The 15082-nt window shown below is 42.8% G+C and overlaps 1 protein-coding gene and 1 long non-coding RNA gene across 2 annotated transcripts in view; both read left to right on the top strand.

Annotated features, from left to right (window-relative positions):
- The window catches only part of LOC117778033, a 303640-nt gene that overhangs the window by 155273 nt on the left and 133285 nt on the right, over positions 1-15082 (top strand). The gene's annotated exons all lie outside the window — the stretch shown is intronic.
- snai2 (snail family zinc finger 2) lies at positions 5576-7880 on the top strand. The gene is made up of 3 exons (XM_034613228.1): positions 5576-5809; positions 6010-6531; positions 6915-7880. The coding sequence occupies exons 1-3, from the start codon at positions 5731-5733 to the stop codon at positions 7094-7096; spliced, it is 783 nt and encodes a 260-aa protein (XP_034469119.1). The 5' UTR covers positions 5576-5730; the 3' UTR covers positions 7097-7880.

The following is a 15082-nucleotide window of genomic DNA, read 5'->3' as shown; positions in this document are numbered from 1 at the left end:
TTCAGTGACGTTCGTGCACAAGGAAGAAAACTGTTCTGGATTATGGGCATCCTGTGCAGAGAGGGTACTCGAATATAGCAGAGTGGAGGAGAGAGGGGGTCTGCTGCCTCTGCACTGGCCGGAGAAACTGCGTCTGCTGCTTGTGTGTGTGTACACCTGCACTGAGGCAAAGCAAAAAGCTCCTGCCAGCTCCACATATATATTTATATATATATAAATCCCCTGCAAATCACACACAGCAGGCATGTTTCATCCTGCAGGCCCGTCATAAGTCAAACTGTTGTGCTCAGGGCATCACACCAATGTGACGATGAGATGATGCTTCGGATCTCACATTGGTGATCGCTTCACACAAGAAAATCACATCTCAAAAGGACAAAAAGTGCATTAATGACATGATTATAATTATGTTGCTACCTCCATCATGCTCTGTATGAATGTGAATGTCCGTGCAAGGTTTTTTTTTTACCTGGTTTTTCCTGGTAACAGGTGGTGATGTCTTTTTTATTATTAGATCCCCCTTCTTGCGCTCCCAGTTCCTCCTTTATTTCTAATTATATGCAAGCGACGCTTTGGCCAAACATCTCTGCGAAATCACAACGTATCCCTTGTGGCAGCATCGCCCACACGGCATCCTGGTCCACTATACAACACTGTGGCGACGTGCAGAAAAAAAAGCCGAAGGAGGGAGGAGGGGGGGGAAACAGCCACGGAGAAGCCGGATTTAGTCCATATTTCCTGGGCAGGCTGAGGGATTCCTGTCGGTCGACATCTCCGGCAGAGGCTCCTCAGCTCTCTGTGCGTCTCCCTCGCGCATCGTGCTGCTGCTGCCACAATGACTGAGGCTGGAAATCACACGCGGCTGCCTCCAGCGCGCGCGCGTCAATCGGCTCGGTTCATCCACGGAAGCCGCAGCACGCGCACAACTCCGGATCCATCAGTGTTAAATGATGCTACACTTTGGCGTTCAGTGTGTTGAGTGTGTGTTAGTGTGTCTGTGCGAGTCTTAGTCAGGGACGGTGAGCAGCTCCGTCCCACCCGAGCCGAGCCGAGCCGAGCCGAGCTGAGCGCGTACCAACACCTCACCACTCTGCTTTATTTCTTGTTCCTCTTCTGCGAATTGCACTGCGGTCCTAGTGTGTGTGTGTGTGTGTGTGTGTGTGTGTGTGTGTGTGCGTGTGTGTGTCTTTAGTTCTGAGGGCCAATTTAGGTTCAATACCATCATTGTGAGGACATTTTGGCTGGTCCTCACAAATTCAATGGGCTGTTTGAGGGTTAAGACTTGGTTTTAGGGTTATGGTTAGGGTTAGGGTTAGAATTAGGGTTAGGGGCCAGGGGATGCATTATGTCAAAGAGTGTCCTCACAACTATAGTGAGACAAGTGTGTGTATGTGTGTGTGTACTTGTGCAGAAATCTTTGTGATAACCATTTTGAGCCTAAAACTTAAATAGTGAGGACATTATAGGTCCCCATAATGTGAATAATATTAAAATCAGTGCAAATTATGTTTGTATGTTTTAAGCTTGTTTTGTGTTGTTTCAGGTTAAGGTAAAGGTTTGGTTAACTTTAGGTTTAGGTTAAGATATTTGGGTCAGGCAAGCAGTAACTAAGGTTAAGGTAAGAGTAAGGTGCCAGGAAATCCATGAAAGTCAATGTAATATCCTCTGGAGTCATGGAGGGTGTGTGTGTGTGTGTGTGTTCTCGTACTTGTCACCTCTTTAGGACCCTTTCCAGCATAAAACCTGACTTTATGAGGACTGGTAGTCTTCATGGGGAACAAGCAAGTCTTAACCCTTAAACAGCCTTTGGAACATGGGTCAGAAATTGAGGACCGGTCATAATGTCCCCACTTTACCATAATATTCCTCACTTGGCAAAAATATCCTCACTACGTATAGTTCTATAGGCTCAATATGGTCCTTACAAAGATATCTGTACTAGTACACACACACACACACACACACACACACGTACACAGTAGTGAGCAGTATTTGGACTCCCTCCCTGAGGCCCTCGCCTGAGCAGCTGAGCAGGTTAACCAGGTTCAGTCTCCATGCTGTCATCAGGCCAAAAGATCCCACACTGTCTCCCCCACAAGATGCGAGCTGACTCCTCTGACATCATTTCATGTTGCCCGCCAACCACAGGCAGCACTTATCCATAAAACTGAGGAGCACATAGACATTTTAGTCGACGACCCTACGCAGATTGAGTCTTTTATTTTGAAAAGCTTGTTAATTAAAAGGCAAATCCTGCAGCTCTGGAACAGTTTAGCCCTGAAAGTCCTTCATCCAGCAGATGGTCTAAGGGTTGTCCATACCAAGGTGGTGTGATTTGAAGATAATAAATGGAAGCTCTCAGTGACGTCACACCTGTCCCTCCTAATGGCTTAACCGTGATCCATTAGCAAACCAAAGCTAACATCCAGGTAATGGCTCTGTAGCTTTCAGGTCTCAGAAGAGGTATTAAAAGGGAGCTACATTTGATCTGATTACACCTTTAACCTTCTTGTATCTGATCTGAAACGGATGTGTTGGATCAAGATCGGGAGGAGCCTATGATATCGGCCGTGATGCAACATATCCACAATAAACAGACCTGCAGTGACTTTGTCAGTGAAAAATTCTGCGTTTGGCTGTAGGATACATTGATTGGGTCATATTAGGCTATTGACTCAGTTTTCATGCCGTAGTAACCCAGGCCTATACAAATAATGTACATACTGTAAGTGATAGTAATGGAGGCAGTGAAATATATAGACTTTAAATTTATTCAAAGAAAGCACTTGTTTTGGACCAGTAATCTACTGAAATCACACTTTCACAGTTTTCATGAGTGCCATAATTATTCCAGTTTTTGCGTTTCTGATTGTGCTGTTTCCAATCGATGCAGCCAAAACAGAACCTGCCCAGTGCTGGTGTTGCGTCAATTGATTTGTATCTCCTATTAACCTTAACCCAAACCAAATATTATCCCTAACCTCAACCACCTCTTTTACCTCTAAGCCTGTTGTAATTTGGCCCTAACACCCACCACAGAAGGGGGCGCTACAGGAAAGAGTATTCATTGGAGACTAATACTGAAGGGGTAATAGACTTGGACACAATGCCTGATTGTTGGACATGATTTCCACACTGTTTGAATTGGACACCTCAAACTACACGTGCCCCCTTTGCCGCCTAAAATCGACGGCTCTGTGCAGCGGGTAAACAAATTATGAAGTGTACCAGAAACCTTGGAAACAATATTAAACTAATGAACACACAGTGTATCCAGATGGGAAATCTACTGTCGTGTCTCTGCCAACACTTTGTCATGAAGATGAAATTCAAGTTCACTGCATCATCTCTGCTACCTGCTGCCATTTGATTTTCAGGTGATAACTAACACCAAATTAAATGAAGGCTGATTTGAAGTTGGCAGGTCTCATGTGTTGAGCAGACTGGAGAAGCAGGGAATCGAACCAACGGCCCGCAGGCACTCTTGGGTCAGTGGACGACACTCTATATCTCCTGACCCACAGCTGCCCAGATTTATTGTTAAAGATATCGTTCATCTATATGCACAGATACAGTTAAATCAAACCCCCAAAAAATCAAGGTTAGATGAACAGGATCAGGCTACATAAAGGCAATGGGGGATGGAAATAAAACTGTAAAAGGAAGAAGTGAGGAGGGGAAACAGGGACTTTCATTCCAGTTGTTAATCAGTCAGCAATGGAATTGGGACATAGACAATGTTTGTCTGAGATTTAGTAAAATGCATGTTTGGATTCGACAAGACATCATGTATTCATGTAAATCTAAATCTGAAGGGAGCTGAAGATGCTGCACGTTGTGATAATCAGCTGCTGCTTCCTCTAAAAACAAATATCATTCCTTTACGTGCGTTTGACCAGAGAATTTACAAAAAAGGTTAATTATATAATCCAGCACATTAACACTGTTACACCATCCTGCTACGACACAGCACTGAGCAGAGGATACACGACTTCCTCTCTGTTAATTAATTTTTTCGAGCTCATAAACTTCTGCCTCTGCTTTTCAGAATTAGTGAGACGATTTGCTTGGCTCTCCCTCCCCCTTCATTACTGTCAGCGGAACAGCCTCCACATCCGCCGTGAGACGAGAACAGAGGTGAAGCATGAAAACTGTGAGGAGGTATTTTTCACCTGGCCATGCATGGCTTCTCTCCTCTTGGATACGGTTCGGTGGGTGGGCGATATTGATTTCAGAAGTATTATCTATTATGGCATACATGGTGTACATGGTGTACATGGTGGATCTCCACCAAACACCACCACTCCTCTCCTGGCCCATCCTGCTGTGCCGTACAGAGCACTAAATGTGTGACAGTAGCCTGGAGTTATTATGCACAGATAACCTTCCCTTCCCTTTATAATCCAAGCAGGCACAAAGGGAAACTATTCATGATCTGCAATTATGTTTTCTAGATAAGATAAGCTGTTCACAATTAACTTAAGGCCTGCCCCAGACACGGGGAGCTTTTCATATCTGCTGACCTAGCCAATCAAACTGCTCCAGGAGATGTTTTTCAATATCACCACAGCTAAAGCCTTTGTGTTTCTTCTCCCTCTGCCTTGCTGCTGTTTTAGATGTGCAACTCACGCCTCCCTCTCAGAAGGACGCAGTTGAACACAAGGGGGCGTAGACTGCTAAGTTTGCCTCTCCAGTTGTCCAGTTGAGCAGGAGCTGCGGGAGGGATAAATCTGATTATGATATCATGTCTGACCTTGAGAGGGAACTACACTTAGATTTACATTTCAAGGAGGGATGCCTTATTGCATTATTGGCAACGGAATGTGTGGCTTTCTCCACACACAACTGCATTAGGGGAGAGCCATCCTTTGGCAGAGCCACAGAATGACAATGGCGGCGTGCAGTTTGGTCCAGCTCCTGGTTTGAGCTTTGGAGCCACAGATCTGTCAGTTCAATAGATCCGAATATGTAGATGTGAACATTTCTATACATGTAGATGACAAATCTTCCATCCTCCTTCATACCATCATTAGGCAAGCTGCTCTTAGTGGGAGTATGCTCACACTCAAATATTCCACCCATACAGGATAATCAAGTCCCCAGAGGTTTATAACAACAATCATTGTGTGCGCTCTGTGTGATGATTGCATTACCGATGGCATTTTAAACTATTCTCTCTACCTCTCCCTGTGGCTCTGTTTCTTTCTCTCCTCCGAGCACTTCACTCTCTCGTGATCTTTCTGTAGCTGCAGGAATCTATCAGATGCAAGCTCATGCCCACTGCTGCAAAATGTGGAAACCGACTCTGCTGCTGCTCTCATTGTCACTTTGAGTAACAACCAAGGCCAACTGCATGGTGCCATGTTCACTTTGCATCCCCACAAAGCACCTGTTTAAGTGGGAGTGTGAGGCAGTGACCCACCCCCCTCTGGAGGGTCATGTGCCCCTATAGGCGTTTTTAAAGCTCAGTTTCAAACACGAGATGTAATTGGTTTGTGATCCCAGCATATGTAAATCTCAGTGGATGGCTCCTCCCATGCACCTGATAGGGAGTATTTACGGCTCTTTACAGCTACTCACTGCAGTTTCCAAGAGCGCAGCGCTGCACCATGACTCTCCACTGGACTTAAACTTTAAGGATTTCCATCTTTACGCACTAAACTGACGTCCACCTCTGTATTGACCGAGAGAGAAACAAAGTTTGCCAAAGTTGTCCACTTGTTTTTCAAGATGCCACGCTCCTTTCTGGTCAAGAAACACATTAACTCCGCAAAGAAGCCAAACTATAGTGAGTTGGAAAGCACAACAGGTAAAGTTCTTTCAAGTTAAGGAAAAGTGTAACTTAAATTATTTTTGTGAAAGTATTTTCTGACATGACATAAAGTTCTTACAAAGTGTTTTTACTTTGCAGAAGTTGTAAAAGCTGTTGCCCAACTCTGGAATTTACGCACTGACAGTTGTGCGTAAAAGTTCCACTTACTCCATTCTAACTTTCCTTTTTACTTCCAGTGTTCTTCACGCCGCACATCTACAAGGGCCTGCCCCTGCCTGTCATCCCCCAGCCGGAGATCCTGAGCCCGGCAGCGTACAGCCCCATCACCGTGTGGACTACCAGCAGCCTGCCGCTGTCCCCGCTCCCCAGTGACCTCTCCCCCATCTCTGGATACCCCTCGTCGCTCTCAGACACCTCATCCAAAGACCACAGCGGCTCCGAGAGTCCGAGGAGCGATGAGGACGAGCGGATGCTGCCCAAGCTGACGGACGCGCACGGAGTGGAGGCAGAGAAATTCCAGTGTGGTCTGTGCAGCAAGTCCTACTCCACGTACTCTGGACTGCTCAAACACAAACAGCTACACTGCGACGCCCAAACGAGGAAATCCTTCAGCTGCAAATACTGCGAGAAGGAGTACGTCAGCCTCGGAGCTCTCAAAATGCACATCAGGACTCACACTTTGCCTTGTGTTTGCAAAATATGCGGGAAGGCATTCTCCAGACCGTGGCTGCTCCAAGGACACATCAGGACGCACACCGGTGAGTGGCTGAGGCAGCGAGACAGGGGCCTCCTGTGTGGAGCGTTTAGTTGCTGTTGTTGTTCTGGGCTTTTGCAGACACAGATTCAACCTGGTACATAATTTAACAGCCTTCAGAGCTGCATTTGACCCTGTTAAGAAACTTTGAAGTGAGGTTGAAGAAGTTGCTGTTGAGAATTATAAGATGTGAAGCTCTCAGGGTGGTGTAATTTTTATATTCTGCAAAGAAACATTTGCTCCTGTTGGACAAAATTATTATTCTAATCCATCAGCAGCAAGTGTATGGCTGCCATCTAAATAATAACAGGCCAAGTGAGTGTGACATTTGATTTATTTGTGTTCAACCACTGACATTGTCTCTCTTCTCGTTTCCCCTCCTGACAGGAGAGAAGCCGTTCTCCTGCCCTCACTGCAACAGGGCGTTTGCGGACAGGTCCAATCTCAGGGCGCACCTACAGACCCATTCAGATGTGAAAAAATACCAATGCAAGAACTGCTCCAAAACCTTCTCCAGGATGTCTCTTCTGCACAAGCATGAGGAATCTGGTTGTTGTGTAGCACACTGAACTGGGATACGTTTCCACCACCAGAGAAAAAAAACTCCTCTGTTGCTTCTCTTTTTTTCCCCAAAGCCCAAGTGGAGAACTGTCAGGAAATCACATCGAGGGGGTTTGTTCCCTAATGTGCAGACTTTTATTTCTCCCCACGAATGGTCGCTTTCATTTCAGAGTGAGAAACAGCTCAGTGCTCACGTGCTTCTCGTCTCAAGCAGTGTTTCTATGATTGCAATCAGTGTCGAGCTTTGTCAAACATGTACTCACCTACCTGTGCTATTCATGCACTTTCCTGCATGTTTAGAGTGTGTTATATGCCTTCTCAATGTTATCGTCAGTGTTTGTACCAATGTCTCTCAATGGCTGTTACACAGTCCTCCACTTGTTTTTATACAAACTATACCGAAAGGTGCATTATGAACGACAGTATACATACGACCTGAGGAATACTGAAGCCATGGTTACTTAGGGAACAAGTGCAAACTTAGTTTTTAGGGCGAAATCTTTCAAACGTTTGCACAGTCATTAGAAGCAGGTTTGCCAGCACTCAAATAGCAACACCATTAATTCTCAAGTGCCTCAGTTTTACAGGTTTTTGGCAATAATATGTATTTTTCAACAACAGTTTTATTTTATATTTTTATATCCTGAATGTAAGCGTGACTGAGATGATTGTATATTTACAGTGAAAACTGTGATGCTGAATGATTTTGATACTTTTCATATTTTCATGACACTTTTGAAAATAAAGTTTCATGACATTTTGTATATATATATATATATATATTTGAAGGCATTTTTTCATCTGTGAAGCTTCTTCTTCTTCTTCTCCTTCTTCTTCTTCCTGCTTTGGTGCACAAGCAGCTCAGTGAGCAGGACTCACTGATTGTCACGAGCGTCACACAGAATCATTTACACAAATGATATTTAATCCAGCTTGCACCGTCTCATGTTATGGCGATGTAAAATAAAAGAACCGAGGGGGCGAGGTGACTCAGCTCCTGAATCAGGCCTGAACCTGTTCCCTATCAACCTGTCCAGACATCAAACAATCATGAAATCTAACACATACTAGTGATATTGATCTGCACTCACTTGTCAGACCCTTTGAGGGCCCATGACTCTCTCTTTACCCAGGTGTGTGTCCGGCTCCAATGCAAGGATGTCGATTTTTTAAGGAAAAACCTCATTTAGAAACAAGTAACATCAAAATATCTTGATGAAAAAGTTGTTTAGTTTTATCTTCCTGCTCAGTCACCACAGGGTCACAGGTCACTCAGATTTGAGCTCCAGATTTTAATGTGTTTTCACAAAAAGCTCACGTCTGCATTTGCTTTGACAACCTCCTTGAATTCTGGGATGCTTGCCATCTTGGATTAAATAGACGTCCTCGGGCTACATTTTGTTGTCTTTCACCATATGCTGTCAACTCGCAGTAGATAAAGATTGGAGCACAAAAAAGGGCAATGCCTTAAGCGCTACAGTAAATGCAGGACTCTTCCTAGCAAACCCCTGAATGTGTTCCCGTTTGCCCTAATGCCCAAAAGCTGCTGACCTGAAAGATGTGATCTGACAAACAGACACTTGTTTTGCTGGCTGCGAGGGCCTGAACTCCCCTGTAGGTAGATTTTTCCTCGCTGTGAGTCATTTTCAAGCTATTCCAGGTGCTTACTGCGCTCTTTGGTTCAGGCCAGGTGGCTCCGGGGCTCTCGCTGAAAAGCAGGTGCAACAGAGATGGATACAAACCGCAGCCACAGGTCCGCCGAGACTGCACAAACCTCCGTCATGACCTACCGTGGAAACGTTAGAAGCAGCAGACTCCTATTATACACATCATCCGCATCGTAAAAGGAAAGTGCCATCGAGTGGGCACTTTAAACTCTCACTAGCGCTGCTGAGGTGCCGAAGCAGTTTGTCCTCACTATCATTTGGAGAATCTAATATCTTTCCTTCCATAGGCAACTTCACAGAAAGAGAGACAGGGGGGAAAAATCATGAATTGTTAATGCTAAATTAGCTTTATAGTCTTGCAAGATTTCCCCTTTACAATGACAATTAAGTGCATGACTGATTTCTCAGATAACAACAATGTGTTAAATGCAGTCGTGATGATCGTAGGAGGAGAATGGGAGGAGAGGGATTCATTATTAATTATTATTTATTATATTATTCATTTATTTGTTTCAAAGCATATGGCTATAAGAAGACGTGTTAAAGAATTGAAACTGACTGTTTCGCCAAATGCAGGTAATATACCCTGTGGGTATTTTGGCAGTTAGATAAAAAACAAAAGAAAAACATTGTCTCACAGAAATAATATGAAGATGAGTTTAAATATTCCTTTTTCTATCCCACAAGTCGACGAGAATAAACTTATTTGAGGCCCTGGATTGAGTAATTTATTAGATCAAATGCAAATTAAGAATGAGACAAACAATTCACTTCATTATTGATGATTTTGCTGATAATTTAAAACCGTTTCTGTCTCTAAAATGTCCCAAAATTTCGAAAAATGCTTTCAATAATTTCCCTATAGCCGAAGGCGATGTATTCAAATATATTTTTCCATTGCATCAACGCACAAGGTATTCAGTTTACTTATTTATGAAAATGATCAAATCCTCACATTCAAGAAGCTGGAACTGGAGATTGTTTGGTACTTTTGCTTTTGATAAATTACCTGATTAATTATCTTTTTTCCAATCAGGAAATTGATTTACTCTTGCAGCTCTAGCATCTTCCCACTGTCTTGTTCCAATCTTACGGCACATCCATTCATGCATCCATTCATAATGTCCTTCCTGTACATCACATCACTGTCACTCTGCACACAGAAGTGCCACGGGTGACATAAAGAATCCGGAGCAGTCTCGAAGAACAGCGCGCCGGATGTAAAGCAGGGCAGGGCTGTCAGAAACCTGCTGACTTCATGGTGAATCAGGGAACATAATTTCTTTATAACCGTCAAGTGGAACAAATAAAGTTAGGGCCCGTCCTCTGAGGTCTGATTGTCTCAGCTCGGAAGTGATCCCCAGCCTTCGCCTCCGACTGCACCACATCAGAATGGAGATGATTGTGTATTCCCCTCTACTCCGACCGCCTGGAGGAATGTTTGCCTGTTTATTGAGCTCCTGCATCTTGTTAAAGACGATTCTCTTTCATTTCTCTTGTCTCCTCCAGTGACTGGGTGTCTGTTTAGAATGGCATGGCTGTTCACTTAGGGTTGCATATTCTCCAGATAACACTGTTTGTCTCTAATTACATTGTGTCGTTAGCATCACTGGTTTATTTCTTGGTAAATTTTAATTCATGCAGATCGAGGTGAGGTCATTTTATCACCAGGGAAGCTTTGTCTTTAGCTGCTTTCAGACATGAACTGAATGACTATTATCGTCCATTGTCTGAGTAAAAAGTCTGCAGAAAGTCCAGAGGAGCCGATTTGAGAACGACAGCAGGAGGAATCACCACAAGCGAGTGGGCGTGTTGATGATGTTTCAAACACATGTTTCTCAAAGCGGTGCCATACATGTAGACACCGACAAAGATGTCAAGAGAGCTTTTGGTGATAAGGGCCGACACCAGTCAATGTGCTGTAAACAAAAATACGTGATTTCTATAGCCCCCCCCCCCCCCCCCCCCCGCCTGAACGCTTCAGAGATTTTTCGTGTTGTGAATGCATCTGAGTGCAGGATCTCCTGCTGCGTTGTTTATGTGTGAAAAGGAAACCTCCGGAGAAGACCCAATTCTCTGGACCTTTTTTCCAGAGGCCATGTCTGAAAATGGCTTTATAAGCTGTGTCCCAATTCAGCGGGTGCATCCTTCGAAGGACCCGCTCTGTGCAGCTGAAGTTGGCCGCATGCTAACCGAAATAAGGCGGTCTGGTCTCCCTATTGCATCATCAGCTTGTCCCGCCCTTACAGCCGTCACATAGCAACAAAGTTACCGAAGGAAACAGTCTTCGGTTGATTAAAAATCCTGTTTGTATCGTGCATTTTTAAATCCTCTTTTCGTGCATTTTTAAATCCTCTTACATATCCTGTTAGCTGTTCGGGAAGGGGTCTTCGAAATGGGACAGCCTAGTTGCGCCGCGATGACGTAATTGGTCTAGAAATGCGGCTTCCGAATTGAGACACAGCTTTAGTCTCGTGTATTTATCTCATTGAAGTAATATAAAGGAGAAAACTGTTGTTTCAATACTTTAAATGAGGCTCTGACCACATGCAGTAGGTCAGAAAAGAGTTTTTGGGGATTGTGTCATTAAGAGCGCTGAAGTGAGGAGACTAGCAGATACAGACGAAGCTGTGTTGACTTAATCAATAGCTCTGGTCTCTCTTTGTTGTCTTTCTGTTGAGCAGAGGTCAGCTGTCAAAGGATCCTGTGATCATATTTACTTGATCGTATTCTCAGCACACTAAACCTCATGACCACAGCTGTAAAAGATCATCCCTATAAACAACGCAGGCCTTTGTGGCCAGAGATGATTTGATGTGGTACTCTGAGAGTTTTTTTTTTTAAACCTTTGCTCTGAACCCTCTGCGTATCATATCTAAGCGGCACATAAACAATCAAGCGGCAGAGATAACACTTTTTTTGGTGCACTGACACAAAGCAGTTAACCACAGAAGCAGTGAAGTTGAGAAAAGATATGGACTCGTTTGAAACTGCACAACCGATAGAAAATGTTCCGCGTATCTTTTTGTTTTATGGCAAGTATTTTATATATGTCACTATATAACCTCAAATACCTCAAACAGGCAGGTACAACCATCTTTATTTATTTGTTTAATGGAGCCTAGAGCCTACAGGGATTATAGAGATTATAGGGTACTTTATATTTTGCTATCCTGTGTCTGTCTCTTTACAATTAATATCAATATTGTAATGATTTAATTTAAAAATAAATAACTTGAATCTAAAGTTAATATGACAGCTGCTATTCCAAGTTATGATGACTTTTACGCGAGCTAAGCTGTTGTTTTTCTTTTTCCATCATGATTGGGTTTTCACATGCTGCAGCCATTTAGTGAAGTGGAATACAAAACAATCTATATTATAAATTTTCAAATAACATCCAGGGAAAATCAGTAAGTAAATGTAGTTTAAGGCCAGCTATGGCTACCACACTAGCTAGCTCAGAGCTAGCTTACACATCCTATAGCTTTCTTCCTTTAGTTGTTGCCCATGGAAGTTTTCACAGAAATATCATAGCATGTATTTTATCATTTACCTGCAGTTTGCACTTAATATAAAACATTCACATAATAAATGTTTAGTTATCATATCAAATATACTGTACATTTCTACAAATATGAAAAAACACATGAATGTTTTACATATAATAAATAAATGTATAAATAATAACACATTAAGTTATAATAAACCATCCATTACATGTGAAATAAACTGCTGTTTATTTTAAATAGGGAAAGTTACTTGACAAACCTGAGGGGACAACATTTTTAAGCATTTTCTAAACTGAGTTTTATCTATTATTTTTGCAATTATGATTAACCGTAGGGTTCGGTCATGCATTTCCAATTTTAATGCAACATAACCATTAAAACTTGGAGAATCATTTTTCATTACAATATGAAACAATTTCAAACTAAACCAGAAGAGACCATAAAACCACATTATTTACTGCTGCTGACACAAAGTTGAGCTGATCTCCGTTAACATGGAGCTCTGCAGAGTCAAGTCTCTTTCCTCCATGTCCCTCCAAGTCAGCTCAGGTGAATGTGTCGGGACAAGGTGATGCTGGATGATCATCATATTCATCACATAATACTCTGACAGATGTTCTGAATGGCTCACAGTTTCACAAAGTGATGCAGGAGACCTGTCACACTAAGTGGGCAGAACCTGCCTTTAATTTGAATAATGATGATGACTGTGGATGCAGCAAATCGTGCATTTTTAAATCCTCTTACATCTCCGGGCTGCCTTTGACACCAGTGATCATCCAATTTAGGTTTGAAAGCCATGAGCTCTGGGTGGTTACCTGTCCCTCGCTCCACTGATTCTAGTCTCTCGTCTCAAGCACAAACTTTTATCTCACCAGAAGAAACTTCATTTAGTTCTCCTGAGCGACTCCTGGAGCTCTGCAGGGCTTTGTTTTTGGCCTAAACCTTTTCTTCATACAAGTTTTCCCCCTGGGCCAAATAATCTGTAAACAGTGTTTAATTTTGTTGCTTTGTTGTCGAAAAATTCTTGGCCTTGGAAAGAGCAGTTTAAAAACAACCCCACTTTCTTGCTTTCAGTTATATCACAGAATCTTTTTTATCAGATGGAGTTTGTGCAAACTACATGTTCAAATTTCTATATTTTTCGGAGAACTTCAGGGCCGTCTTGTGGATGTTGGCTTAAAGTTGAGACTGAAAGTTCATCGTGGAGCTTGGAAACAGAAATTGACAGAACAGTCTCACCACAGGGTTCATTTAGTAGCTGCTCGGGAGCATTTGGTTGTATTTTCCTCAGCAGTAGAGATTCATTAGCTCCCTCAATCAGGCTGTGCTATTGCCCCGGTCCTTTGGTTTGGTTCTTGATTTGGTTGTTGGCAGGACTATGCAGAAACTGCAGAAAAGATTTATTCGAAACTTGGTGGAAGGATGGGATATGGACATTAAGAATTTTCTTTTGACATCTTCAACAATTTTCCAGGGTATAATTCATAAATATTGATGACAAAATCAAGGATATTAATATCAATGAGTGCGGGCAATATTGTTGTGCAGCCTGATTGCATTTAAGGGGAGTGTGGGTCTTGGCGGAGGTTTGCACTCCACCATTCTAGTTTACATTTAAATCGATTTCATTTGGACCACTCATTTGCAGAAGCACAATTGACTATAAACAATAGTCCTGTCCACACTTGAGCAAATTGAAAGAATCGAAGAGACATAGTCCATCATATAATCCATTATCTACATCGCTTATCCTTTAAGGGGTTGCATGGGGGGTGGAACCAACTCAAGCTGACACCAAGCAAGACGCGAGTGCAGCCTGAGCAGGTCGCCAGCACATCTCAAGGCCAACATATAGAAACAAAGATTCATATGCACCTCCAGATAGTGTATAATAAGTCCTATGTCCTCTATGTTGATATTGCAAACCACAGGATATGATTCTTTCGAAAAATCTCTCCAAAAAAGCATCTTGATAAGACTGGGTTTGTGTTGTTGTTGTTGCACGGGAAACTTTGAGAAAAGAAATTAGGGTAATTTTTTATTTGATAACACTAAATCAAACAGAACATTTTCTATCTGTATAGAACCATTTCTGAACCACCTGTTCAACGTTATCACTGTAATTTTATCCCATTTGAGATATTTCATTTTCTATTCACAGCCAGGAGACAGTTCTGATCGTTATTTTGAGCAGCAGCATTTTCAAAAGCATGAAATATTAATATTTTCGTCATTTGGTAAGACAACACAAAAGTTGCTCTGCTTCTTTCACGGGGGGGTTTTGACAGCCATCAGATGTTAGAGGTAAATTGATTCTGCTGGAGCTGTCTTTGGTCTGTCTTCAAACAGCATAGTTGCTTTTCATAATGAATGTTCGGCACCAGAAGTTCGTTTGACTCATGCCAAATTAGATGAAAAGGTCACAGTGTCAGTAAATGACAGATATATAAGAGGAAAAAGACGACACTGGAGAAGAATAGAGGGATTTAAGGGAAATAAAGTACACAAGCTATTGCATCAGGAGCTTTAAATAAGCAGGCCTGGTAAATGTTTACTTTAATTACAGCACACATGTTTGTTTGTCTCCCGGGATCTTCGAGGTAACTCCATCCAGCCTGTGAGTTCCTCAGGCCGGGCGCTGCCTCCCCTTCGCTGGATCCCGGCTTTTTTAAGAGGCCATTGAACAATTTCACAATCGACTCTGCTCTGAGCGACAAATTAACAGCGGGCAGGTCTCAGCCAGTTGCATATTTACAAGCTGTTTGGGTCCAATCACGACTGTGGCTGCGTTCACTCGCGTCCAAATGAGGAG

This window comes from Hippoglossus hippoglossus, chromosome 17, assembly GCF_009819705.1.
Source record: "Hippoglossus hippoglossus isolate fHipHip1 chromosome 17, fHipHip1.pri, whole genome shotgun sequence".
Lineage (NCBI taxonomy): Eukaryota > Metazoa > Chordata > Actinopteri > Pleuronectiformes > Pleuronectidae > Hippoglossus > Hippoglossus hippoglossus.
Note: the sequence above shows the minus strand (reverse complement) of the source record. Positions and strands in the feature narration are given on the sequence as shown.

Excerpts from the sequence above, each read along its gene's own strand:
- snai2 (XM_034613228.1), top strand. The coding sequence starts at position 5,731 with ATGCCACGCTCCTTTCTGGTCAAGAAACACATTAACTCCGCAAAGAAG. Across the intron at positions 5,810-6,009 it reads TGAGTTGGAAAGCACAACAG|TGTTCTTCACGCCGCACATC; the intron begins GTAAAGTTCTTT and ends TTTTACTTCCAG. Across the intron at positions 6,532-6,914 it reads ACACATCAGGACGCACACCG|GAGAGAAGCCGTTCTCCTGC; the intron begins GTGAGTGGCTGA and ends CCCTCCTGACAG.